This window comes from Odontesthes bonariensis, chromosome 8 (genome assembly GCF_027942865.1).
Source record: "Odontesthes bonariensis isolate fOdoBon6 chromosome 8, fOdoBon6.hap1, whole genome shotgun sequence".
Taxonomy (NCBI): domain Eukaryota; kingdom Metazoa; phylum Chordata; class Actinopteri; order Atheriniformes; family Atherinopsidae; genus Odontesthes; species Odontesthes bonariensis.
Genome location: NC_134513.1, coordinates 24,184,930 through 24,211,969, shown reverse-complemented (window position 1 = coordinate 24,211,969; position 27,040 = coordinate 24,184,930). Strand labels below are relative to the sequence as shown.

Genomic DNA, 27,040 nt, shown 5'->3' with positions numbered 1-27,040 from the left:
TTGTTGGTGACTCTGAAAGCCACGTGGAGTCGTTAAATTTTCATTGCACTGGGAATCACTGCATGGTTGTGCTCCATTGCAGACAAGCTGATGTTTTTTTAAGGCAGAGAAGTAACCAAAGGACTCCCCACACTGTCCACAACTGAAATGTTTAACTCCACTGTGGTTACGTTGATGTGTTATTAAGGTACTTTTCTGAGTAAAAGCCTTCCCACACTGTCCGCAAAGGAAAGGTTTAACTCCACTGTGGAGACGTTGATGTGTTATTAAGGTACTTTTCTGAGTAAAAGCCTTCCCACACTGGTCACAACTGAAAGGTTTAACTCCACTGTGGATATGTTCATGTGATATTAAGGCACTTTTCTGACTAAAAGCCTTCCCACACTGTCCACAAATGAAAGGTTTAACTCCACTGTGGTTACATTGATGTGTTATTAAGACACTTTTATCAGTAAAAGCCTTCCCACACTGTCCACAACTGAAAGGTTTAACTCCACTGTGGATACGTTGATGTCTTATTAATTCACTTTTCTGAGTAAAAGCCTTCCCACACTGTCCGCAAAGGAAAGGTTTAACTCCACTGTGGATACGTTGATGTGTTATTAAGGTACTTTTCTGAGTAAAAGCCTTCCCACACTGGTCACAACTGAAAGGTTTAACTCCACTGTGGATATGTTCATGTGATATTAAGGCACTTTTCTGACTAAAAGCCTTCCCACACTGTCCACAACTGAAAGGTTTAACTCCACTGTGGATACGTTGATGTCTTATTAAGTCACTTTTATCAGTAAAAGCCTTCCCACACTGTCCACAAATGAAAGGTTTAACTCCACTGTGGATACGTTGATGTGATATTAAGCCACTTTTCTGAGTAAAAGCCTTCCCACACTGTCCACAACTGAAAGGTTTAACCCCACTGTGGATACGTTGATGTGTTATTAAGTCACTTTTCTGAGTAAAAGCCTTCCCACACTGTCCACAACTGAAAGGTTTATCTCCACTGTGGATACGTTGATGTCTTATTAAGTCACTTTTATCAGTAAAAGCCTTCCCACACTGTCCACAAATGAAAGGTTTAACTCCACTGTGGATGCGTTGATGTCTTATTAAGTCACTTTTATCAGTAAAAGCCTTCCCACACTGTCCACAACTGAAAGGTTTAACCCCACTGTGGATACGTTGATGTGTTATTAAGCCACTTTTCTGAGTAAAAGCCTTCCCACACTGTCCACAACTGAAAGGTTTAACTCCACTGTGGATATGTTGATGTGTTATTAAGGTACTTTTCTTAGTAAAAGCCTTCCCACACTGTCCACAACTGAAAGGTTTAACTCCACTGTGGATACGTTGATGTGTTATTAAGGTACTTTTCTGAGTAAAAGCCTTCCCACACTGTCCACAACTGAAAGGTTTAACTCCACTGTGGATACGTTGATGTGTTATTAAGTCACTTTTCTGAGTAAAAGCCTTCCCACACTGTCCACAAATAAAAGGTTTAACACCACCGTGGATACGTTGATGTGTTATTAAGTCACATTTATCAGTAAAAGCCTTCCCACACTGTCCACAACTGAAAGGTTTAACTCCACTGTGGATACGTTGATGTGATATTAAGGCACTTTTCCGACTAAATGCCTTCCCACACTGGTCACAGCTGTGTGGTTTTTCTCTGTTTGCTGTTTTTGATAGAGCTTCATCATTATCCTGAAGGGAATTAGGTTCCACTGTGTTTGTGCTTTTAAACTCCTAGAGAAAGAAAAAAAAGAGACCATGAAGAACAAAGTTTATATGTATTTAGCATCTCAATAACATGAGCCAACTACTTCTCACTGCTATTAGAAAGAAACACCTCTGTAATAACAGATCTATGACACAGAATGACTGAAACTGACCAGACAAACATGGAAATATCCTGAGTTCATATATCTTTGGTAATATCTTTATATAGATTATTACCTGATCCTGTAACAGAGTCAAACTGAATCTGAATGAATTTGTAGTTACACAGTGGGATACTGCACATATCTCCATTCAGATCTGCCATCAGGAGGACGCTGATGGAACCTACTACACTGAGGCAGGTAAACAACCTGTTAAATATTGATAACTGAAGATCATCCCATCAGAAACAGGGATATCAGAGCATCATGGGTTCATCCTCAACTCCGAAACCTAAACATTCTCCCTCTTCAGAGGTCTGTAGCACTAACACAGGTGACCGATATGTAATCGGCCAGAATACATTTTTGGGAACTATATCATAATGAAACCGTCTCACCTCTTCTGAAGAAGCCATTTTCCATCTGTAGTGGTTGAGTTGAGAAAACAAAATGTCTGCCAACGTTCCTCCTTCGTCATCTGTTAATCCCACCGAGCACCTGTAGCATCAAATATTCATTAGCCCCCATCATTGTTTCATGTTCATCAGCCAAAACAGTATGTTGGACAAAGACAGTCTGGGAGAGGACCTTTAAGTTCAAGATCCTTTGGGACAGATAAGATAAAGTGAAAAAGCACACTCTCCCTATTTTAAGGATAAAGTACATAAATCCCTTACATTCCACTCAGTGGAGGTCAGGTTGTGGAGGGAACATGTCCAGTTGGGACCTCATATATTATCAACTGACCAGTCCACTCCCTTTATTGAGCTGTTAGCATTCCCCTGATGGACACGCAGTTCTCCATATAACACTGGTGTTAAGATCTACTGGTGAAACTAGAGTATCTGAGAAAGATGTTTCATAGGCGTCGTTTTTGGGGATCAAAGGTCAAAAAAGCAGCAAAGAAACAAAGTTAGTCCTTAGAATCATAAAAGTCCTCTTTCTGAACCGTAACAACAGAACAATCTCGTGTCAAATTAACTTTAGCCTGAAAAAAGTTATACATTAAACTATGACAAATTCTTATTTGGACAATTATTAGCTGATATTTCAGATTCATCAGTCCTCTGTTCAGAAGGAGACGGAGGATGTACTCATCCTGCCACCCCCCCCCCCCCCCCCCCCCCCCCCCTTCCTGCCGCGGCTTGAAAAGTTAAACCGGATGGACCAACTGGAAAACAGGCTCACGGCTGACGGTTGTGTCATGTAAAATACTTTGTGCAATTATTTGTAAATAAATGATGTCGTTAGGAATTTGCTGTTGTTTCATTCACTGGAAGAGGCTTTGAGTATTAAGCGCTATATAAAACCGATCTATTATTATGGGTGCCAATGCCGAAGGCATTAGACACACATATTACTCCTGTGCTGGACTATTACTCTTCTGTTTCCGTCATGAATTTCGGTTAGCTACTAGTCTAGTAGCGAGCTCCACGAGTGTCAAAATGCTCTTTTTTAGAGGCCTTATAACTCAGCCATAAACCATAACAAAGACCTCATTCAAAGTTTATATGTGACAGGAGACTCTCGGCTTTAACTGAACCAAAGGGTTTCAAAATTCAGGTGAAAAATTATTTTAAAACTGCCGTCTCTTGGGGCGCTGACGGTTCAAGAATTATTCGGATACAACTTTTTACTTTGCAACAGTGACCGTTTGTTCGAGGCTGAAGTCAAAATTATAGTCATTTTTAAGAAGCCATAGTGTGTGCACATATCTCAGTTTGCTCTCTGTCTAACACAGACAGCTGGTTCCGTCTCCGTAGCAACGCATTAGGAGCCTGCTCTGTTCTAAGACTGCTTATGAGAGCAGAGCCAAGATGGATGCCCTGTTATAACAGCTTCATGTTATAAATCTGATATGCGTTTCTCCTTTAAACTGATAGTGAGGGGAAGTTTGAAAATACCCACAATGCAATGGGAAAATGCATTGAAAAGCACTTACCGAGGCCATTTTGAAAATGCCATAAAAGTTCCATTTTAAACAGGACCTTGATAAAAATGACTTAACTGTCTTCATCATACCTGTCTTAGAAATTTTGGGCCTCAATCGATTTAAAAGCACTTTTTTGGCACATAAATGCCAAAAACTGCCCTATTTTGGAGGCCTCATAACTCAGCCATATAACATCGGAGAGACCTCATTAAAAGTTTATATGTGACAGGAGACTCTCAACTTTAACTGAACTAAAGGGTTTGTTGATAGGGCGGGCAGTAGATCGGCACCCATCTAAATTTCTTCAGAAATTCTCTAGTTATTATTATTGTTCCATCATGAAAGGGAACGATAATTCCCAAGTGTGTCCATTGAAGCACACTATTTCATAACAAACAAACAAAGGGTTACACAATACACTTAAAAGTCCTATAACTATATTCTAAGTACTATATCAGACTATAATGGTGAGAACACACCTATTGAAATACCAACTTCTGAAGCCTCATCAGCTATTATGTAAATTATCTTTCTCTTTGGCCGCCTTTTGGCCGGTAAGGTTCTAAGCAGCAGCATCATTGATGACAGTGCTACAGGGGCATTGTTTTCTTCTCCACTTTCGTCCTTGTAGAGTAGTTAGCGGTAACCGTCTCGTAGCAGTGACACCTCTGTGATGGAGAAAACTGCAACTACTGGCGCATCAACTCGCGCCACTATAAATGGCCGGAACGAAACCGTGACGTCATCAACACCACTCACGCGAGCCATCGCAGCAACCATGCTGAAAGCTTTACGCTGTGTTAGCTGCGTTAGCTGCGTTAGCTGCGTTAGCTGCCATCACCAGCTGGACATCTGCTGTGTGATTTAATGCAGAAACTGTTAAAATTGGCTTTGTTATTTGACATTATGAATTCATATTCTGTATTTTATTAAATAATCTATGTTCCTAGTTTGTACTTTTCCACTGCTCATATAAACACAGTGTATGTCCAAGACTTCAAGGTGACATAGTGGGACTAAATAACTGGGTTAGATGAAGAGTCTGGGAAAGCAGATGCACGCTTAAAGCGGACGCTTACTCTACCTGCTCTCTGCTTGCTTTGCTTATTTTATTGATTTTATCATGCTTTTTCCCCTTTTTTTTCCCAAATGAGCCTATCTGCGATAGCTTCTGGACACTTATAAATCTCTGGGATTAAAGTTTTTTAACAGAAACAGCAACATTTTTTATAGTCCTTTATCTTCAGCGCTCCGTGCACTATAATAAATCATCCAATAATAATCCTCCCTGGAACCGTCTCGGTGCAAAACCAAAAAGTAAATCATGTCTCCTGGAAGTAGGAGGACGTATCACAGGCAGGGCACAGCGAGCTGAAATATGTGAAACCTACTGGCCTTCACTTCCCACTAGGGCTGAACGATATATCGTTATCGTATCTATATCGAGATATGAACATTCAAGAAAGTAATTTCGAAAAAGCAACGACATAAACGATATATTTCCCCCGCGCTCGCCCTGCTTATACAGCTCCGGCAGTCACCATAAACATTACTTTTAAGATTGCGCTTGAACGCACCCCACCGCCAGCCAACCACAAAGCTTATTTCACGCTTGCTGTGGATCGACAGCTGAAGCCAACCAATGACAAACATAGGAGGGTGGGAGTGAGGGAGAAGTAGACTGAGACGCACACAGCCACACACATTCACGGGGAACAGGAGGGTTTCACTTGACGTCACTTCCGTATTTTTCTAAGCGTGCGAACCCAGGTGGTGGGCAACCTGAGCTGGAGCCCATTGAAAACACTGTGTTTTGTCTGCCACTTTTTGCCCAAAATACCTCAGTTTTGTGCCGTTTTTGGATGTTGCAATCGGTCTAACCGAGAGAAGGGAAAGGGTTACTATCGAGCACCAAAGGTAATCGCCCATAGAGGTGAGAAATGAAAAAAAACTCACAGAACAACGCCGCAAAAAGTGGATAGTTAACCTACGTTTACAGACTGGAGGGGCTGAATCTGCAAATGCTCGTGTCTGCGGTGACCACTTCGTCAAAGGTATGTGCGAAATCTAACTGTTTAATAGTAGTTCAGTAAAGTATGTTGTTAAATGCCAATCAACAGTAATGTAATACGGGCTACGTTTGGGCTTTGTTTTGAAGGCTGCCCCAGCTCGTTGCTGGCTACTGAGTCAGTGGACTGGGCTCCGACGGTCAAGCTGGGTTACCAAAACACAGAGCTAAGGCACCGCCATCGGTGTTTCATGTGATCTCTGAGAGTGGTTGATCTAAACAAAACAAATTTGTCACAATCTTCACGTTTCAGTAGTATCCACGAAGTGCTTAAGTGCTAACAGGGCACATTAGCTCCCAAGTGAAATCAAAACGAAAGAAATGAAAGAAAAGTGACATGAGCGCAGGAGATAATTCGGCCGGTGGCAGTGCAGAATCTAATTTTGTGCCAAAACATAAATCATCCTCCATTATTTGGAGGTATTTTGGATTTAGAAAGGATGATTTCGACCAAAGCGAGGTGTTGTGCAGGTCGTGCTTGGCGAAAATTGCGACAAAGCAAGGGAACACAACCAACTTGTTTCACCACTTGAAAAAACACCACCGTGTGCTGCACGATGAGTGTATGACATTGAAAGAAACATCGGGGACCTCTCAGTCATCCCTTAAGTGGCCCAAGCAAACTATGCTTGATGGCAGTGAGTTCTAATCAATAAAACTGCACTCTTTTGTTTTATGATGTTTTTATTTTTCTGAAAAATGCTTGGTTTTCACCGAACCCATAGTCATATCGTATCGTATCGATATCGAGATATCTGGCATGAATATCGAGATATGAAATTTTGTCCATATCGTTCAGCCCTACTTCCCACCACACAGAGGAGCTCTTCTACCCCTGCACATGGGAGGAAACAGGACTGGACATCCGTGAATGGGAAGGTTAACAACAAACCTCCAAAACAACCGAGTGTGAAACTGCAGAACAGATTTGCTCCACTATCGAAGGACTCTGGATCTCTGTTGGATGACCATCCATCCCAAAGCGGCAAGGCAAGGACTGAAAACCTGTCAGAAAGTAAAAGGCCACAGGGAAAGCTAAAGGCTGGACCTGAAACTCTGATTGTGGGTGACTCTGCCGTAAATGATGTACAAAGGATGTGCGGTAAGAACACTGAGGTCCTCTGCTTTCCCAGGGATATGGTCAACGATATGAAGGAGAGAATTCCTGAAATAGCAGATGAATATCCATCTGTGACAAACATCGTTCTGCATACAGGGTCAAACGATATGTCCCAGCAACAATCTGAGGTTGTGAAACGGGACTTTATTGGATTATTAAACGCAGTGAGCTCGCTGAATGCAGCTGTATTCATCAGTGGACCTGTACCACCCGTCAGAGGAGGAGAGCAAAGATTCTGCAGGGTGTTGGCTCTGAATAAATGGCTTTTATCGGCATGTGCTGACCACTCAGTGCATTTTATTCATCATTTTAAAATTTTTTGGGGAACGCAGGCTTCTTTTTAAGGCAAATGGATTTAATTTGAACAAGACAAGGGTGAAACTGTTCACCTCCAACTTATTTTACTTCCTACGTCATCCATCTGTGCTCGGGGCCAAGACTGAGATAAACCAGGAGTTATCTCATAGAGAGGAACAAACAAAGCCCAGCAGAAGCCCTGAGGAGGAACTCCATCTGCCCCCACCCGGGAAGAGCTTCGGAAAGGAGAGACATCAGAGGCAAGAAGAGGGGTCCTTATTTGCCCCCAACCCTCTCAACAGCACCAATGAGCAGGACCAGGACCTTCCCCAGGCCCCCAAAGCCCTGACAGGTCATTGCGCTCCTCACCCTCCCTTTCTCCCTCCTCCCCTCACCTGAAATTCACTGAGCAGATGATGGAGCGGGTCAACGCTGGGCTCAGATCTACCCCCCAGCCCAATCCCTTTTTGTCCCCCATAAACCCCCCACCAGAGCGGCCAAAGGTTCGCCCCCGAGCCTCTCCCCTAGCAGAGCAGCTATGTGACATATGTTAAACTATCAGGATTTAACAGCAAGGCCAGACAGTCAGATGTCAGACAGTTTGTTAGCATCTTAAAGCAGTAAAGGTTAGCCTTCATCCTTTTAGAGATCAGATTAACACCACTTTAAACATTTAGCTGCTCTAATTATTTCTCCTCTGCCTCTTTTCACCAATTCTGAGTTAATAGTTATCATCAATATTTAGATTTGATCTCATTAACCCATTGTAGTATTGAACTAAATCATTGAACTGTTTAACTGCAGCAGATCTATGAAACAATGAATATGCTCTGTGAACAAAGCAGCAAAGTGCTTTATATAGAGCTTTAAATGAGTTGGATTTTTAGGAGATGAACAAAAAGACAGCTGCAGGGAGACTGAGTCATAACAAGACAAGTCAAGGTTTGTTTTTAAGGCGCATTTAAAAACAGCCACAGTGAGCAGAGCGCCGTACGAGTGGAACAATATATCACCAGGAGAAGCAGCTTCTAACCCTGCAGATAAACTCTTATAGAGCAGAAACAGCTGAACATTGGATAGAAGGAGGGAAACAGAAATAAAATGCTGTTTGCAGCTAAAGAGATGCCACTCAACCAGATTAACAAACATTTTGGATATATTAACCTCATTAAACACTTGTACCTCCATCTTTATCAGAAACATGCCGATAATGGAAGGCTAACACAGCGCATTTATTGGCTTTGGCGGTGCTTTTAACACTGCTTCGTGTGGACCGTGTCGCTCCAAACAGGAAGACTGAACCGGAGCCGAACCGTCCTAACGATGAAGATGGAAAACTTACCTGCGGCGCTGCTTCAAAGCTCCATAAAAACGAAGACGACAAAAGTCTCTGGTGGTCTTCTGGTCTTTAGACTGTTGTGGAGAAATTAGAGTCGAATCCCGCGTTGGTCAGCCGTCCATTGGGGAGTTTATTGAACAAACCGTCACAGCAAAACGTGCATTCGGAATGTACAAAATGTCCGACGAGCTCATCTAGTGACACCCTTTTATACCGTTTTATCATAACAAGTGTACGTGGCCCTCTCCGGAGGCGCCTAGCTTTCGCAGTTTATCATAAACACGCTCCTTCTAACTATCAACAATATTCTGAACCAGTCAACAAGGCCCAGGATGTAACTAGGCCAGAAGTCATGAACATGTCATGACATCCTTCTCCCACATAGTCCCCCCTGAAATCACTTATCAGTGATTTAATAAAGAAATAATCTAAAATAAAAGAAAATCATCCCACATAGTTAATTAAGAATTAATTACCATAATAAACCCTAAATTATTCTAATAATTCTACAATATCAATCAACGGGACCATTTTGAATACATGAAAAGGAATATATATATGTGTCTACTCGAATCATATTCAATGACTAACTTAAATTACACGATATTGATTTCAACAACACTACAAGTTTTACATTGCCATCACACTTGTCCACTGTTCGCAGTGCATAGGTGCGAAAAACCCACCGGCTGCTACTTTCGTAACTCATGTTCTTATCTTGGGAAAATTCACCTACGGCCCCCCCCACTGGCGACCGACCACTTTACCAAGGTCGCACTCCGAACAGTTGACTGACACAATTGGCAATGGACATATCAGTGATCAGTTTTGATTGATAATACACATAGACTGAATACACCACCTTCAAATCAGTTAATCACCGTTTTGTATCAAGTACAATACATAAAATTATGGATTATCACACAACAATAGTAATAAAATGCAATGTAATGCAGCCCCTTCAGTCCCGTCCCATCTCCTGTGCTCTGGTGTCGTCTGCTTCTGGCCGAACATCCGTCCGGCTGGGTCTGGAACTGCTAAGCTAACTCTGGGAGGAGAGGTCGCCAGTACGTCACTCCCAATCAAAGAGATCTTCAGCATCTCTTCTCCCTGTCAGGCTATACTTGGTTCCACCCTCGAAGAAAGAAACTTGTGAACCGCCCGTTGATAACCTTCATTCGTTGACCCGCTCTTCCCATGCGTTGGTCCTCAGGCCTGGTCTCGCATGGTCATCTGCCTCCAGATTCCTTCCGCTGTTTGTTTGAACATCACTTGCAGCAAACACCTTCTCAGAATGGGTATAATGCAACACACCAATAGGGGAACCATTCTCACTATCAACAATATTGCTATTCCCGCCTTAACTGTCATCGCTCCCCCTTCTCCCAAAATCCCAAACAGACCAGTCCACCACCGTTCACCTCCACCAGCATCACACGTCAGCTCCTCTCTCCGTTCTCTGAACTTCTTCACGGCTGTTGTAACCGTTCCATCAGCTGCTGCAGTGTTCCCGGGTGTAAATGTACAACATTTTCCCAACCATCTGGCACACACCATTTTCCCTTCTAATATCCATTCTAAAACTTGTCTGTTCTACCAAGCCATCATATTCGTCTCATGTAGCTGTTCTCCAAAGCCTGCAAACCCTTCACTCGTGTAGCTAAGAATTCTCTGTTGGTTGTATTATATGTAATTAGTCCACTCCCCATTTTGTTAAATATGATTCCCTGCAAACCAGCCTCAAATCCAGCTGCAATCTCCCTGCGTGCTTTGAGCTCAAAAGGAATCCCTTTCGGCTGTAATATAGCATCCAAGTAAACGTGCTTATCCATGATGTAGTCATCACTATCTGTTTTAACTCTCCCTTCTTCCACATCCAATCCTCGCATCTCGTTTACCTTGTCATACACTACCACAACTGATGTGTTCCTCCTCACCAGTGCCCAAAAACCTATCTCCCTGTTGGGTAGCACATTTAACAAAACATGATCTCCACACATCCAGTAACTCTCAGCTATCAGGTGTGTCTGATCCCCAAAAAGATATAGAGTTAAAATGATCATTTCTATATTTTCACATTTTGATCCAAATAAATAAATCCCAATAAATCTTGTTTTCATTTAACATTAGTACTACCTACGCGAGTTCCAAAAGCATTCAAACTCACCATCGTAATCTACTCTATAATCAGTGGGAGGCCCCTCCTGTGATGTACTCAGATTAAATTCAGCACAAGAAGACTCAAATTTGTGGCCCTCCCTTATTTTGAAAATAACTATGTAATTTATTTGGCCCGAACATCAATCTGCACTTAATACCACACATAGGAAACAATAACCGTTTATCCTCCTCCGATGTGAACCTACCTTCTCTGCATTCCCGCTGCTGGACCACTGCACAGTCCCTGAAGGTGTGTGGCTCTGGAACACAACAGGCAATGCTCCTGGAGCGTCTGCGCATATGAGACACTCCGTCGCCGTTAGTTCTCTTGTAGTGTACCATGCCCATCTATACCACGTATCCTGTGCTGCCTTAACCCATTTTCCACAGTTACACTGTTTTCCCGACTCCACCTGTGCATGTACACTCCGTCTGTTCTTGGATTAACATGATTATTCTGTCCTGTAGTGCTAATGGTATCAAATCCCCCTAGATTTTCCCGTGAAATCTTTCTATTCTTACAACCATTGTGAACAACTCCTTCTGACCCGATCTGACATGATCTTACCAGATTGCCCCTTTTTCGTGGCGTCCAGAGGCGGTGATTTGGTCGTCTCCTCCACCGGACCCATGATCCACACTTCCTCAAATCGTTTATTCCATGAACTTAAATTCAAGCTTAGCAGATACCTCTTCACGACTAGCTCTCGTGTGTATTGCTGGCAAAGTCTGTGGCGTGGCATGGTCTGAGTGGGTGTGTATTGTTGCATTATACTCATCTGACCCAGGCTGGCTACTTCCCTGCGGGGTGGCTTCATCACGGGACCCTTCCAGCCTCTCCTGTCTGCGGGATCCCGTCCAACATCTCCAGGCTTCGTTCTCCTGAGCCCATGCTGTCGGCCACCCACACCTGGATGCTCACAGTCTCACAGTGTCAGAAATCTTAACCTCTTCCTCTCGTTCATCCTTTCCCTCGGACTCCGTCTGTGCCTTTAGTTCGAACCTTAGTGCAGTGATTCAAATGGTACCATGTGTTGCTACCTTCCACTTGAACTGCTGTTGGCGTTGCTCGCACCATTGTGTACGGCCCTTCTTGTCCTGGCTCAAGCCACTTCCCTCGGAACACTTCGATGTGCACCTGGTCACCTGGCACCACTGGCCCCTCAACCAGCTGTTTGAGACTCAAGTCTCTGAACTCCTCCTGTAGATAGATTGTTCTGTGGACTGCAGTTAGTTGCTTCATGTAAGCTGTCCACTCTGTTTGCACCTGCTCAAGTGGGAACTGAGGTGGCGGCCTGGGTCGACCCGTTAGCATTTTATGCGGTGTTAGTGCCTGACTCTATGAGTCTGCATACGAAAGCTCATTAGTGCAAGCGGCAAAGCATCTAGTTAGTTTAGTTGAAGCACAGATTCAATTCAATTCCACTTTCCAGGTTCCATTGATCCTCTCATGCATCCCTTGACTCTGTGGATGATAAACGGCCCCACAGCGCTGCTTGATTCGCAGCTGCTGCAGAATGCCTCTTGCACTTTTATAACCAAACACTTAACCATTATTTGAGCTAATCTCTGATGGAATGACAAACAGATGAATCGATTCTCTAACCAAAAAAAATTTACGACTATTTATCCAATATGTATGACCAATATCCTTGTGATGGCGCGACCTCTGGCTCCAGTAACACCATTGGTGCCAAAACAGCAAGCTGGCACTTTGATGCTACTTTCGCTGCTTCATCAGCCACGATATTACCTTTACCAACCATTTTGTTACCTTTACGATTATTTGACACTGTATCACTGCCAATTTTCAATTTTCATGACTGCAATCCGCTCCTTCATTTGGACCTCCTGTCGCACTGGACTTCCGTCTGACCTCCTGAACCCTCTCTGCTTCACAACTGCTCCAAATGAAGAGAAAATATCATGAGCATATGCAGAAACTGTGTACACATTCGTAACCTTACCTTTCACCAGTCAACATGCTTCCGTTAGTGCCTTCAGTTCAGCCAACTGTGCCGAACATGGCCGTTCACACTTCTCAGCTTTCACCGTCACAAAGTTCCACCTTCCTGTTTCACAACTGCAAAACCTCGTGATTACCCAAATGATCTCACAACATGATCCATACACAACATAAGTGACATCAGCCTGAACAAGTGGAGTTGCTTCTAAGTCAGGTCTCAGTTTAATGTATCTCACAGCTTCTGACACACGCTCATGTGGTTCTCCTTCAAACTCACGTGGAATGACATCTGCAGGACCCGATGTAGTACACCTCTGTATTCTCACATCTGGACGTGCCAAATGATGCACAACCTGCAAACATCCTGCCTGAGTCACAACATACCTACTCTGATTTATTAGTTCTGAAATCTTATGGTTTTTATTGGAGACATATAAGAAAAATGGCTTCTCATATACTAATGTTGCCCGTTTTGGATGACTTTTGCTAATTTCGTTTCAAATTTTCAAAGTTGTGCTTTCAACCTTTGATCTTTGGATTTTTCATGATTCCTTCCAGAGGAAGCACATTTTATTGCATCATCCTCCCAAAAGAAGATCATACTTGTTGTATTTTAATTTTACTTATTTATTCATTAGATATTTATTCATTTATGTTGGACATGGCGCTTTTCTTACTCCCTCCAAGTGGGATGGAGAGATATCAGTAATTCCCTATGGGCTAACTAGATACTCTAATTCAGACTATCAATGCTAAAATTTAAATTAGAAACTTTGTTCCGTTCAAATTTTAGAACTTCGTAGTAGTGGCACATTTAAATTTTAAATTCAGAAACTCTGTTTTGCTCTGTCCTAGTAACAGTGACCTATTTAAATTCAAGTTTTAGAAACTTAGTAGTCGTGATACATTTAACTTAAAAACTTCGTTTTGTTTTGTAATAATGACACACCTGAGGGCGGTTTTTAAACCGTTTTGAGTACATCCGGTGTAAGTGTACTTCTTACCTCTATATGTCAATGTAAACCAATACTGGGATTCCTCTGCCAGAGGAACGCCTTGGACCTGCCGGGCCACTTGCTCCGCCCCCCAGGGACTGGCCACGGTCCTGCCGAACACTCGGGTTTCTCGGTGCTCTCGGACAGCTGTAAACAAAGTGTTCCCTCTCGCCACAGGCCCAACATGCCCCCGAGGACCTTCGTCCTCCTGGTGCGCCTCTTCTTGACCTTTGACAGGGTCGACGATGGACTTGCCCCTGTGACGGCTGTTCAGCGGCCCCCGCTGTCATGGCCTCATTTCGTACCTCTTGCTTCGCTTGCAGTTCTTCTAACTGCAACCGTGCAAGTTCCCTTTGCATATCCTTCTCCTGCTCCTTCCGTTTCAGTTCTTTTCTGTATTTGTTTACTGCATGCACCACGTGGTCTCGGAATTGTCCATGTGACATTGAATTCAGCCCCACCACATCCTCCAGCCGCCCCTGAACTGGGGCAGGCAGAGCCTCTTTGATGGAAACTCTGAACAATGTCACCCAAGCTGGGCTCTTCTCGATTTCTCCCTCAGACTCTTGTCTCCGTTTCTTCAATTGTTGTGCAATGTACACCGCCGGACTCTCTGTTCCTGACAGTGGCTCCCCCTTTAATGCTTCGAGGTCCACTCCCGCAGGAAACTCAGCTCGTAACGCTCTCCAGAGTGCAGCTCGATATGCATTAAAGTCAGTTCCATCAGCTCGGTGGCTCAACATCCAGTCATTCTCACTGTGTCTCAAAATGCCCTCCATGGTAGAAGTTCCAAAACACAGTGCCCACACTGCCTTAATGTGTCCCACAGTCAACAGTTTATCCACAGTCTCTTGTTCAAACGCTCTTATCCATCTACTTGCACCTCTGTGAATGTCCGGCAATCGAGCAACCAGCCCCCCTAGGTCGAGCGTCTGCCACGGCACATACTGTCCCTGCGTCATTTCTATCAAACTCGGTGCTGACGCTGTTGGACTCTTATGTTCTTCAGAAGATTCCTTTTGAACTGGAGATGCCAGTTCGGGTGATTTTTGGTATTGTGGGAGCTGTCCCCCTGCCTGATCTGAATTACAGATGGCGTCTGGCTCAGGAGCTCCATGACTGCTTGATGTAGCTATTTTTAGTTCTGGACGTTCATGAGATATTTTGTGATCTTTTATTTCAGAATCTCCTTGTATGTTTGCTGCTCCCGGCAGTGTTGGAAATAGCTCTGCATTTTCAAAGAAATGTAAAACTTTTAATTCAAGCTCTCTCTTTTCCTGTCTCTTTTTGCTTTTGTCCTTTGGTTTGTAAGCTTTAATCCTTTGTTCCATAATCTTACAGGTAGTTACATTGAAAGTGCCACCTTTTGGCCAGGGTGAGACGTTATTTTTTGTTCGTTTTTCCCATTTTAGAGATATCTTTTTAACATCTTTGGAATGTTCAGGATGTTTGGCGCTGATGATTATTGTTGGTGTTACATCCATTGTTTCACCTAGTTAGTTCCCTTCTATTGTCTTTTGACTTTTTCTTTTTATTTACTTATCTATTTTCTAAATTTCCCTTATTTATTATTCGTATTCCCCCTTTTTTTTTTTTTTTTTTTTTTTGAAAGTCAATTTAAATGCACTAATTATTTAACTCTAATCAATGCTAATTTAATGCTCGGCTAAATTTAGCTTAGATGCAGCTAATTACTGGATTGGATGTTGTCAATGCTAATGTTAAGGTTAGCCTACGTTAGCTTTAAAAGCTTATGCTCTAGGTTGTTTTTTTTTTTTTTAAATTAAATTAAACCAATGTTAATTCAATGTTAGGCTAATTTAGCTTTTTGACTTCTGGTTTGGAGTTCGGTTACTATTATTGCTAATGTTAATGTTTGCCAACCAATGCCAATTGATGTTAGCTTCCTAGCTGTTGCTAATAAATGCTAACCTATTGCTAATTAAGATTTAAACCAATATTTGCCTTATTGCTATTGCTAATCAATGCTAATTGTCTTTCTGATCAATGCTAATTATGGCTAATGAAATGCTAGCAAATGCTACTAATGCTAACCAATGCTAACTATTGCTAATCAATGCTAGCTTCCTTGTTGACCAATGCTAATTGAATGCTAATTATGCTATTCAACGCTAGTGATTGCTAATCAATACTAATTATTGCTAATCAATACTTGCTGTATTGCTAATACTACCCAATGTTAATTTATTACTAATCAAAAGCTCAGTTAATGCTTACTCTGTATGAAGTGACTCAGGCTAAAGGCGTTGCCCCAACTTTTGCTCACCTCCGGATGCTTCCGATCCAATCCACACACAATGTCCTCCACCAATCCAGATGATCCAATGTACGTCACAGCTACGTCAATTCTGACCAATGAAATAAAAATATTTTTTGACCAATGAAATCTGAACACACCTCTAACTCTAACTCCAGTGAAACACGTCTGAGACACGTAACTTCTAACCAATAAAATATGAACCCACCTCTAAGCCTGCCTCCAATGCACCACGTGAATTTCTAACAAATCAAATATGAACACACCATTACCTCTACTTCCTAGACTGTTATTAGCTCCTCCCAAGCATAACAATTGAACCAGACATAACAATTGAACCACACCCCAACTCAAAATGGCGTTTGTCACACTTATATTACAAGTTGAGAAAAGGAGGAAATACAAACTTTCAGCTGGACAGAGAAGAAATACAATTTAACACAGAAATAACAGTTGCACTATTCTTCACCTCGAAATGGCATTTGTTAAGAAAGAGAGAGAAATACAATTTAACACGCTGTGGACAGGGAAACTACAAATCAAAAGATACAGAAACAATGCATAAGCGAAAAACTTTCTTTATCAGGAATGTCACATTCAACCTGACTAGAGACAGCAACCTCTCCTCTAGAATTGCGAAACCCTCATTACTCGACTGATAACAACTCCGCAACTAGCACATTACCTAAAGAAAACTAATAATTATTACAGTTCAACCATAAAGTGCCCCTGGAAGACACAAGGAAAGAAAATGTGATCACACACGAACATTTGCAGCAGCAGAGAACTGTCAAGGCCAGAGCACGCACCCACACACCAGCCGCGGGAGCGCGCAGCACCCTCTGTCCCCCTGAGAGCCAGAACACCTTCACTCGCCTGTTAAGAATAGAACTTTAGAAACTTAACCCCAATCACAGCAGTACTCAATAATAACAAGATGCACTCAACGAAAATATAGAGTCTTAAAGAAAGAAACCCACAGCGTTTAAAAATAACAGCACATTTCGGCACAACACCTTATTTCCCCAAGTTATTAATGCGGCAACTATCACAATTAAGCAGATTATACCAGTGAAGCAAATTATGACCATAAAGCCAGTTATAATAATGAAGCAAATCTGAGTGTAAATTAAAATACTACGAATACTCAAAAGTCAAGGGATGATATGAGTCAGAACCTTTTCTCTTTTCTTCTCTTTCTTGATTCACACAAACATCAGATTTCACACACACATTGACAGACAACAGAGACCGGTCCCACACATTCAAGTCAGTCGGTCAAAAGTTTTGTCAGTCACCGTTCAAATCTTCACATTTTTAAATTATCAATTTCTTTCATTTAGACTTTTAATTTTTCAGGAGATGTTGGTGTCGGCAATATATGGAATACAAAATGTGTTTTCCCTACAAGCCTTGTGATATGGTCTCTGACCAAAGCAACAGATGCTGACGTGTACTTTACCAGCTTCGCTGTGACCTCTCAATAATAATCTCCTGTGGCCAATTTCATAAACGAATTTGAATTTTCTTCTCAAAATGTCTTTATACTGAGGTCTCGGATAACTCCAAAGAGTTCTAGGCAGATATATAAAATGATATAAACATATATACTTAAAATGTGCTCCTCATAGAACTGGATTTTTTCATTTCAGAGTTTTTTTTGAAAGCCTGATTGATTCAACCGTTGAACTTTAATGTTCGCCCGTCAATCAATTATCAGTATTCGTTTTACTCCTTGACTAGTGAAAATAATTTTCACGTATATTTAATGCGTCTAGTGTACCCCGTACTCCCGTCAGTGTCCCCCCCCCCATGCATTGAAGGATGGCTGATAGAACGCAAGAGTTACTATTGGCGATTGCTCAACAACCTGCCCGCCACTTTACAGCTATTAATTAATCCAGTTTGAATTCATCCGATTCACAATTGGCCGGAGCGCAGCGACTAGCCCTTCTTAATTACCACAAAAATACAACAACACCATAGCCCGACCAACTGCTCACAGCTGTCTGCTTTACAACTCACATAAGCTGCTGTTCACCCAATTTTATCCAAATTCACACATACGGCACCTCTTGGCCCACAGTTTCCCAAACAATTTCAGCAGCCCCTCTGCGCAGAAGTAAACAATGGAAGGGCTTACCGTGTGCAGGATCCGTCTCTCTCCTGTGTTCTTTTAAATTTGGGGAAGCCGGAAGAAGCCGTCAGCTGTGCTCCACTAACCGAGATCAACTGCGTAATGGTAGGAACAAAATCCCACCTGCCGGCTTGTAACAGCCGATGTCGGCTGTCGGGGCACAGCGAACACGCTCCGCCGGGATCCAGATGCAAACTCTCACGAATTCGGGGTCACCATTATGTTGTGGAGAAATTAGAGTCGAATCCCGCGTTGGTCAGCCGTCCATTGGGGAGTTTATTGAACAAACCGTCACAGCAAATGTGCATACAGAATGTACAAAATGTCCGACGAGCTCATCTAGTGACACCCTTTTATACCGTTTTATCATAACAAGTGTACGTGGCCCTCTCCGGAGGCGCCTAGCTTTCGCAGTTTATCATAAACACGCTCCTTCTAACTATCAACAATATTCTGAACCAGTCAACAAGGCCCAGGATGTAACTAGGCCAGAAGTCATGAGCATGTCATGACATCCTTCTCCCACACAACCTGCTTCAGAATGGCAAATCATGCGCATGTCTACAAAGGTCCGTAAAAGCACAATAAACGTCCATTTTCAAAATAATCAACTCACCGGAGTGGTTACTGGTGTGCACTGGTAATCCATATCAAATTTGTGGCGAAAAGTTGCTTCTGTCGTGTTTTATTTGACATTTTGTACTGGATGTTCGTTGATATTACTCCGCCACCGCTAAGAAAATAGTGCGAGCATGAACGAGCTGCCAAAGAGAAGCAGCACTGGACTGTTGCTCAGTGGTCCAAAGTACTTTTTTCGGATGAAAGCAAATTTTGCATGACATTTGGAAATCAAGGTGCCAGAGTCTGGAGGAAGACTGGGGAGAAGGAAATGCCAAAATGCCTGAATTCGAGTGTCAAGTACCCACAGTCAGTGATGGTCTGGGGTGCCATGTCAGCTGCTGGTGTTGGTCCACTGTGTTTGATCAAGGGCAGGGTCAATGCAGCTAGCTATCAGGAGATTTTGGAGCACTTCATGCTTCCATCTGCTGAAAAGCTTTATGGAGATGAAGATTTCTTTTTTCAGCTCAACCTGGCACCGGCTCACAGTGCCAAAACCACTGGTAAATGGTTTACTGACCATGGTATTACTGTGCTCAATTGGCCTGCCAACTCTCCTGACATGAACCCCATAGAGAATATGTGGGATATTGTGAAGAGGAAGTTGAGAGACACCAGACCCAACACTGTGGATGAGCTTAAGGCCGCTATCGAAGCATCCTGTGCCTCCATAACACCTCAGCAGTGCCACAAGCTGATTGCCTCCATGCCACGCCGCATTGAAGCAGTCATTTCTGCAAAAAGATTCCCGACTAAGTATTGAGTGCCTAACTGAACATAATTATTTGAAGGTTGACTTTTTTTGTATTAAAAACACTTTTCTTTTATTGGTCGGATGAAATACGCTAATTTTTTTAGATAGGGATTTTTGGTTTTTCTTTATTTTTTTACCAAAATCATCAATATTAAAACAATAAAAGGCTTGAACTACTTCAGTAGTGTGTAATGAATCTAAAATATATGAAAGTCTAATGTTTATCAGTACATTACAGAAAATAATGAACTTTATCACAATATGCTACTTTTTTGAGAAGGACCTGTATAATATTATGATTATGTCAGTGGGTCAACAATTTTATAAAGGCAACTTTACATTTCTTTTTAAATTTTCAAAAACTCTAATGTAAACATAAAGAGCAACCTCAAAACAAGATCTAGCATGTTACATAGCATGTTGTCTCTACAGCCTGAAGGAAGAAATCTTGGGCTGTTGATGCCTTATTGTTTTTGGCAGCATGTAGGTACATGATCTTTGTGAGGATTTGGAAAACATAAACACCACAGAAATACATTATTAAGCATCAACTATCCATCCATCCATCCATCCATCCATCATCTTCCGCTGGTCCGGGGATCGGGTCGCGGGGGCAGCAGCTTGAGCAAAGAGACCCTGACGTCCCTGTCCCCGGCCACTTCCTCCAGCTCTTCTGGGGGGACCCCGAGGCGTTCCCAGGCCAGCCGAGAGACATAGTCTCTCCAACGTCTCCTGGGTCTTCCCCGGGGCCTCCTCCCAGTGGGACGGGCCCGGAACACCTCACCGGGGAGGCGTCCAGGAGGCATCCTCACCAGATGCCCGAGCCACCTCATCTGACTCCTCTCGATGCGGAGGAGCAGCGGTTCTACTCCGAGCCTCTCCCGGATGACCGAGCTTCTCACCCTATCTCTAAGGGAGAGCCCAGACACCCTGCGGAGGAAACTCATTTCGGCCGCTTGTATTCGCGATCTCGTTCTTTCGGTCACTACCCACAGCTCGTGACCATAGGTGAGGGTAGGAACATAGATTGACCGGTAAATCGAGAGCTTCGCCTTCTGGCTCAGCTCCTTCTTCACCACGACGGGCCGGTGCAGAGCCCGCATCACTGCAGACGCCGCACCGATCCGTCTGTCAATCTCCTGCTCCATTCGTCCCTCACTCGTGAACAAGACCCCGAGATACTTGAACTCCTCCACTTGGGGAAGGATCATAAACATCAACTACAATAATATAAAAACAATAAATGAATGAAATGTTGGGAAGCTGGGAATGATGTCACAGCCGAGTTATCATCAGCGTTCCAGTTACCGCGTCCACCAAAGCTATTCTCGCGCTCGCCTTGTCCGAATATAAACAACTTGTGATCTACCAGGCTAATGTTAGCGCGGCCTGCTTTGTAGTTTGCGTGTACCCGACTCCCGAGTACAACTTGAACGCACCATGAGCAGAGTGAGTGAAACGGGGAGGGGCGTGGGGACAGATGACAGGCAGGAAGCTCGGCAAATCATTTTATTCGGTCCGAATAAAACGATTGGTCGGACTTCTATCAGAAATATATGAGAATTGAATATTGACGAGTTTCCACATATGGTGGATTGCTTTTACATTTTAGTGTGCCATAAGCTTATTCGGAACATTTTAAGATTACAAAAGAAAAGTGTAAAAATGCCAGAAAGGTAAGTATAGCATTAAGGAAATTACATTGAATATTATATCACACACTTTAATCTCCATGGGGACACTGACCTTTCTTGAAAAGCCATCTATTCCACCAAACATTACCACACCATATCTGTAAAATAAAAATGTATCAATTGTTTAATGCAGCTACTGTACATCGTGGTCCATTACACCAGTAGAATCCAGAAATCTGGAGAATGTATGCCATAGATCATTTTTTAAATCGATATGTAGATATATAATGTCCATGTGATGTCCTTTGCTGTCAACTTACCTGATTAACTTGTGGTTGGTATCTATATGTACGAGTGACAGGGGACCTGCGACATTGTAGGTCCTTCTCACAACACATCCGAGGCTTGTCATTCTCTGTAGTATTCCTAGACTATCAACCCGGTGCATGGAATCCCACAGTCTTGTCCACTGAACTCTGTGGCCTAAAGCCCTCAGACGGCCTTTTACCATTCTGTGACCTAAAGGAAGATATGTGAAAACAATTGTTATTTAAGATCTATTGATTGATAATTATGTGAACAAACAATTAAGGCATTTAACTTTTTCTCAGGTTAGGGTTTTCTCAGGTATACATGCTATGATGACTGTGATGGCCAAACCCATGGCCACACTCTAAAGTCAGCGACTCTCTTATGTAGTATTCTTTTACACATCACTTTCATCACTTTAGTTCCAATAAAATGTTTATTGTTTGGGTTAAATCCATTTGTTCTATTTGTAAGCGCGCACATTTAGTTACTTTCTCAACCTGTGGTTTCTGTATATTTAATTATGTTTCTTTTACTGGTATTTACCTGTTGTTCTGTGGGAGTTGCCTGACAAGAGTTGAGCATGCAAACACTGATTGGACTGAACCATCAGTTCCTGCTCGAGGGGGGGAGGAGATTTTGAGTTCTTTAGTTAAATAAGTTTTCCTATTTAAGTGATTTTTGTATTTAAATTGTAAGACTTTTGCTCTTATTTTTGGGTGGTTAGTTTATTTACTAATGTGGTTGTAATGTGGTATTTGTTGTAGTTGGTGATTGTATTTTGTTTAGTTACCCCTAATGTGTGTGTTACTGGTCTGATCAGCCAGCATTTACCCTTGTGTGTCATTTCTTTGTTCAGGTCAGTTATGTTTTGGTTGTACAGATACTTTGTTCACATTTTTGCCTGAGTTCAGTTTTGTTTCTTTGACCTCTTTTATGAGCTCAGTATTTTGTAGTGGATTTTTGGGTTAAATAAAGAAACCCTATTTTCTAATAATTTTCCAGTCTCTTCTCTTGGTTTGACGTGGTCCCTCACATATGGTGTCAGAAGTGGGATTCTTGAGTTGAGGAGACAGGATTTTTTTTTTCTTTTTGTTACTCCCCCAACAAATCTTTTGAGCCATGCAGAATGGTGTGCGACCCAGGAAAGGAAATAGAGTGGAGACCAAAGAGGCCTTGCAGCAGCCAGAGACGGAGGGAGCCAACTTTGCTTGATATTGCAGGAATCCTTCAGACCTTCATGGGACAGCAGGAAGTTCAGGATAAAAAGCAGAGAGAGGAATCTGCACAACAAGAACAGCGCTTCAAGAGTTTACAACACCAGTTTCGGCTTTTGTGGACAGGAGTACATGCCAGGACAGCTCCTGTCCATGAGCCTACATCAAATGATTCAGGGCTGGTTGGAAATTCAACTGATTACCAGACTCAAGTAACTTCTCAACCTGGGGTTGACTCAGCTTCCAGTCTAACAGGTCAGTCTGGGCATATTCATCATCCTAGATTGGAAAAATTAACTGTTGAAGATGATATTGAACATTTCCTGACCACCTTTGAGAGAATTGCAGCTGCTTGTCACTGGTCCAAGTCAGACTGGATTTTTCATCTAATACCTCTTCTGACTGGTAAGGCCCGAAGTGCTTATGTGAACATGGATGTGGATGATTCCCTGGATTATGTGAAGGTAAAAGCTGCCATTTTGCAAAAATATGATGTAAACCCAGAAACTTATAGGCAAAGATTCCGCTCTCTTGATGCTACTGATGAGAGTCCAAAGGAATTATATGTAAGGCTGAAAGAACTTTATGAGAAATGGATTCAACCTAAAAATAAAACTGTGAGGGAAGTTGGTGAGCTGATCATTTTGGAACAATTTTTGAGAATGCTGTGTCCTGAGCTTTAGGTCTGGATCAAGGAGCACAATCCAAAGACTGCTGCAGAAGCTGCCACACTGGCAGATGTATTTGTCGCTGCCCGAAGGAGTCAGCCATGGAGCAACAGTGCATGGAAGGCTGCTAGAGACTCACGTCGACCACAGGCCTCTCCACATCATCAGAGGTCAGCAACAAGTGTGGGCAAGCTCTTTTCAAGGGAAAACCAGTCTGCAAACACCTTCAAGTCAGGTAAAAGACCACCTGTGTGTTACCTCTGTGGACAGGAAGGCCACACAAAGCCTGTGTGTCCCAGGAATCAAAGCAAGTTATCTCAGATGTGTTCAGTGCCTCACCAGAATGTGGATATTAAATCTGAGATGAAACATTCAAATAAAGTCACCCAGGTGAAGATTTGTGAACAAGAATTGGATGCTTTAATAGACACTGGTAGTACACAAACTCTGGTGCACAGGACAAATGTACCAACTGGCTATGTATGTCCCTCTGAAACAATATCAGTTTGCTGTGTACATGGGGATGAAAGATTGTACCCCACTGCTGATCTGTTTATTGAGGTGCAGGGTGGGAGAAGTGAGAGACTAAAACCAGCGTACCTAGCTAGCCAGGAGTTGAACCTAGAATCTTCTGATCCGTAGTCAGACGCGTTATCAATTGCGCCACTAGCACTTAGCAAATCTGATAGAGAGTGGTACAGCATATTCCAAAAGCTTTGAAAGGATTGACGGAGTTGGCCAAAAGAGCCTCTGTATACAAAAGCTTGGCACATCCTTCGAGCCGGAATTGAACCAGCAACCTAAGGATAACTGCTGATGGGCACCTACAGTCCTCCACTCTACCAACTGAGCTATCGAAGGGAGCAAAGCCCACATCCTTTTCATGAATCCTGTATGAATGCATGTAACCAGGCTTAAGATGCGTATCATGGGGCACCTGCAGTTCTCTGCTGTACCAAATGAGTTATGGAAGGGAGCCAGGGGCTTGGGCCTGTTTATCAGTTAAATAAACACAAAAAGTGATGAGAAACCATCAGTTTCAGATGCGTTTCAGATCAAATCAGCCTCAGTTTCTATCATGCATTTAGTCCTTACAAAAACATATCTGGCATCTATCTGGGAAAGTCTCCACATCGTCCAACACAGATGTTGATCCTCAATATACCCTCACATTGTCCAGCGCAAAAGTCCAGCCTTTTTTCTTTGGTTCTTTTTTGTCAGGTCTATCCATCCATTCTTTTGGCGCACGATTTTCATCTTCTGTTGTTAGGATGTTTATACTTTGGGTGTGGCGGTGTGTGAAAACCCTCCCTTTAGAAGAGCTAAAAAACACAGAACATATGCGGCCTTGGCGACTCATTAAAAAGGCACTATTTCTCATTGGGGCCTGTTTGATACTTTGACCCCTTTTATGCTCTTTAAATGGGCAGACCTTCTGCATTTGTGCTGTTTGATTCTTTCAGACCTTTGATACGGGACAGAGGCCTGTAGACAAAATAATTTTTTTAAAAGTTTAAGAAATCTAAGTTGAAAGTGGGATCTTTTTTCAGCGATGCAAACAAATTCGGTCGGGGGGTTGCCGTGACCCGGATTCGAACCGGGGTTGCTGCGACCACAACGCAGAGTACTAACCACTATACGATCACGGCCGGTTGTGGGTTGTTGTCGTGTGTGGCTTTGATGTGATCCCAAACAACTTCGTATCCCAAGGATAGCATATGTAGCTCTGCGGCATGTGGCTGGCAGGCATGTTTTTTTTTTGTGTTTGGAGCAAAATCATTGACAGCAGAGATAAAGAGGAAGACGAGCTTTCCTTACGGTGTGGGGTCAGCCACATGTGTTGCAAGACGACACACTGTGAGGTATCTTTGGGGCGTAAGTGAGCTGGGATACCCAGGGAGTAGAAGGTTTAAAGCGATCCTGTTCTATAGCAGTGGGAGAAGTGAGAGACTAAAACCAGCGTGCCGAGCTAGCCAGGAGTTGAACCTAGAATCTTCTGATCCGTAGTCAGACGCGTTATCCATTGCGCCACTAGCCCTTAGCAAGTTCGATAGAGAGTGGAACAGTCTTTCGTAAAACAGCATATTCCAAAAGCTTTGAAAGGATTGACGGAGTTGGCCAAAAGAGCCTCTGTATACAAAAGCTTGGCACATCCTTCGAGCCGGAATTGAACCAGCAACCTAAGGATAACTGCTGATGGGCACCTACAGTCCTCCACTCTACCAACTGAGCTATCGAAGGGAGCAAAGCCCACATCCTTTTCATGAATCCTGTATGAATGCATGTAACCAGGCTTAAGATGCGTATCATGGGACACCTGCAGTTCTCTGCTGTACCAAATGAGTTATGGAAGGGAGCCAGGGGCTTGGGCCTGTTTATCAGTTAAATAAACACAAAAAGTGATGAGAAACCATCAGTTTCAGATGCGTTTCAGATCAAATCAGCCTCAGTTTCTATCATGCATTTAGTCCTTACAAAAACATATCTGGCATCTATCTGGGAAAGTCTCCACATCGTCCAACACAGATGTTGATCCTCAATATACCCTCACATTGTCCAGCGCAAAAGTCCAGCCTTTTTTCTTTGGTTCTTTTTTGTCAGGTCTATCCATCCATTCTTTTGGCGCACGATTTTCATCTTCTGTTGTTAGGATGTTTATACTTTGGGTGTGGCGGTGTGTGAAAACCCTCCCTTTAGAAGAGCTAAAAAACACAGAACATATGCGGCCTTGGCGACTCATTAAAAAGGCACTATTTCTCATTGGGGCCTGTTTGATACTTTGACCCCTTTTATGCTCTTTAAATGGGCAGACCTTCTGCATTTGTGCTGTTTGATTCTTTCAGACCTTTGATACGGGACAGAGGCCTGTAGACAAAATAATTTTTTTAAAAGTTTAAGAAATCTAAGTTGAAAGTGGGATCTTTTTTCAGCGATGCAAACAAATTCGGTCGGGGGGTTGCCGTGACCCGGATTCGAACCTGGGTTGCTGCGACCACAACGCAGAGTACTAACCACTATACGATCACGGCCGGTTGTGGGTTGTTGTCGTGTGTGGCTTTGATGTGATCCCAAACAACTTCGTATCCCAAGGATAGCATATGTAGCTCTGCGGCATGTGGCTGGCAGGCATGTTTTTTTTTTGTGTTTGGAGCAAAATCATTGACAGCAGAGATAAAGAGGAAGACGAGCTTTCCTTACGGTGTGGGGTCAGCCACATGTGTTGCAAGACGACACACTGTGAGGTATCTTTGGGGCGTAAGTGAGCTGGGATACCCAGGGAGTAGAAGGTTTAAAGCGATCCTGTTCTATAGCAGTGGGAGAAGTGAGAGACTAAAACCAGTGTGCCGAGCTAGCCAGGAGTTGAACCTAGAATCTTCTGATCCGTAGTCAGACGCGTTATCCATTGCGCCACTAGCCCTTAGCAAGTTCGATAGAGAGTGGAACAGTCTTTCGTAAAACAGCATATTCGAAAAGCTTTGAAAGGATTGACGGAGTTGGCCAAAAGAGCCTCTGTATACAAAAGCTTAGCACATCCTTCGAGCCGGAATTGAACCAGCGACCTAAGGATAACTGTTGTTGGGCACCTACAGTCCTCCGCTCTACCAACTGCTCACATTGCTTCCCCTGTGATCCGTTCCAGGACAAGCAGCATCAAATATATTGATAT

General features: G+C 42.9%; 1 protein-coding gene and 5 non-coding genes across 6 annotated transcripts; all 6 read right to left on the bottom strand.

The window, feature by feature from the left end:
* Positions 1 to 156: 156 nt before the first annotated feature.
* On the bottom strand, positions 157 to 1,922 carry LOC142385689 (uncharacterized; the record flags this gene model as incomplete). The annotated part of the gene is made up of 2 exons (XM_075472414.1): positions 1,893 to 1,922; positions 157 to 1,746 (listed from the first exon to the last, which is right to left on the bottom strand). Coding segments are annotated over exons 1-2 (1,620 nt in total), but the record flags the coding sequence as incomplete, so codon positions are not given.
* Positions 1,923 to 24,145: 22,223 nt separating this feature from the next.
* On the bottom strand, positions 24,146 to 24,234 carry trnay-gua (transfer RNA tyrosine (anticodon GUA)). The gene is given in 2 exon segments: positions 24,146 to 24,181; positions 24,198 to 24,234. It is a non-coding gene; the product is annotated as a tRNA-Tyr (tRNA).
* Positions 24,235 to 24,950: 716 nt separating this feature from the next.
* Positions 24,951 to 25,022, bottom strand: trnah-gug (transfer RNA histidin (anticodon GUG)). Its single transcript has one exon. It is a non-coding gene; the product is annotated as a tRNA-His (tRNA).
* A 316-nt stretch (positions 25,023 to 25,338) lies between these two features.
* trnar-acg (transfer RNA arginine (anticodon ACG)) lies at positions 25,339 to 25,411 on the bottom strand. Its single transcript has one exon. It is a non-coding gene; the product is annotated as a tRNA-Arg (tRNA).
* A 114-nt stretch (positions 25,412 to 25,525) lies between these two features.
* trnay-gua (transfer RNA tyrosine (anticodon GUA)) lies at positions 25,526 to 25,614 on the bottom strand. Its single transcript is given in 2 exon segments — positions 25,526 to 25,561; positions 25,578 to 25,614. It is a non-coding gene; the product is annotated as a tRNA-Tyr (tRNA).
* Positions 25,615 to 26,718: 1,104 nt separating this feature from the next.
* trnar-acg (transfer RNA arginine (anticodon ACG)) lies at positions 26,719 to 26,791 on the bottom strand. Its single transcript has one exon. It is a non-coding gene; the product is annotated as a tRNA-Arg (tRNA).
* Positions 26,792 to 27,040: the final 249 nt, after the last annotated feature.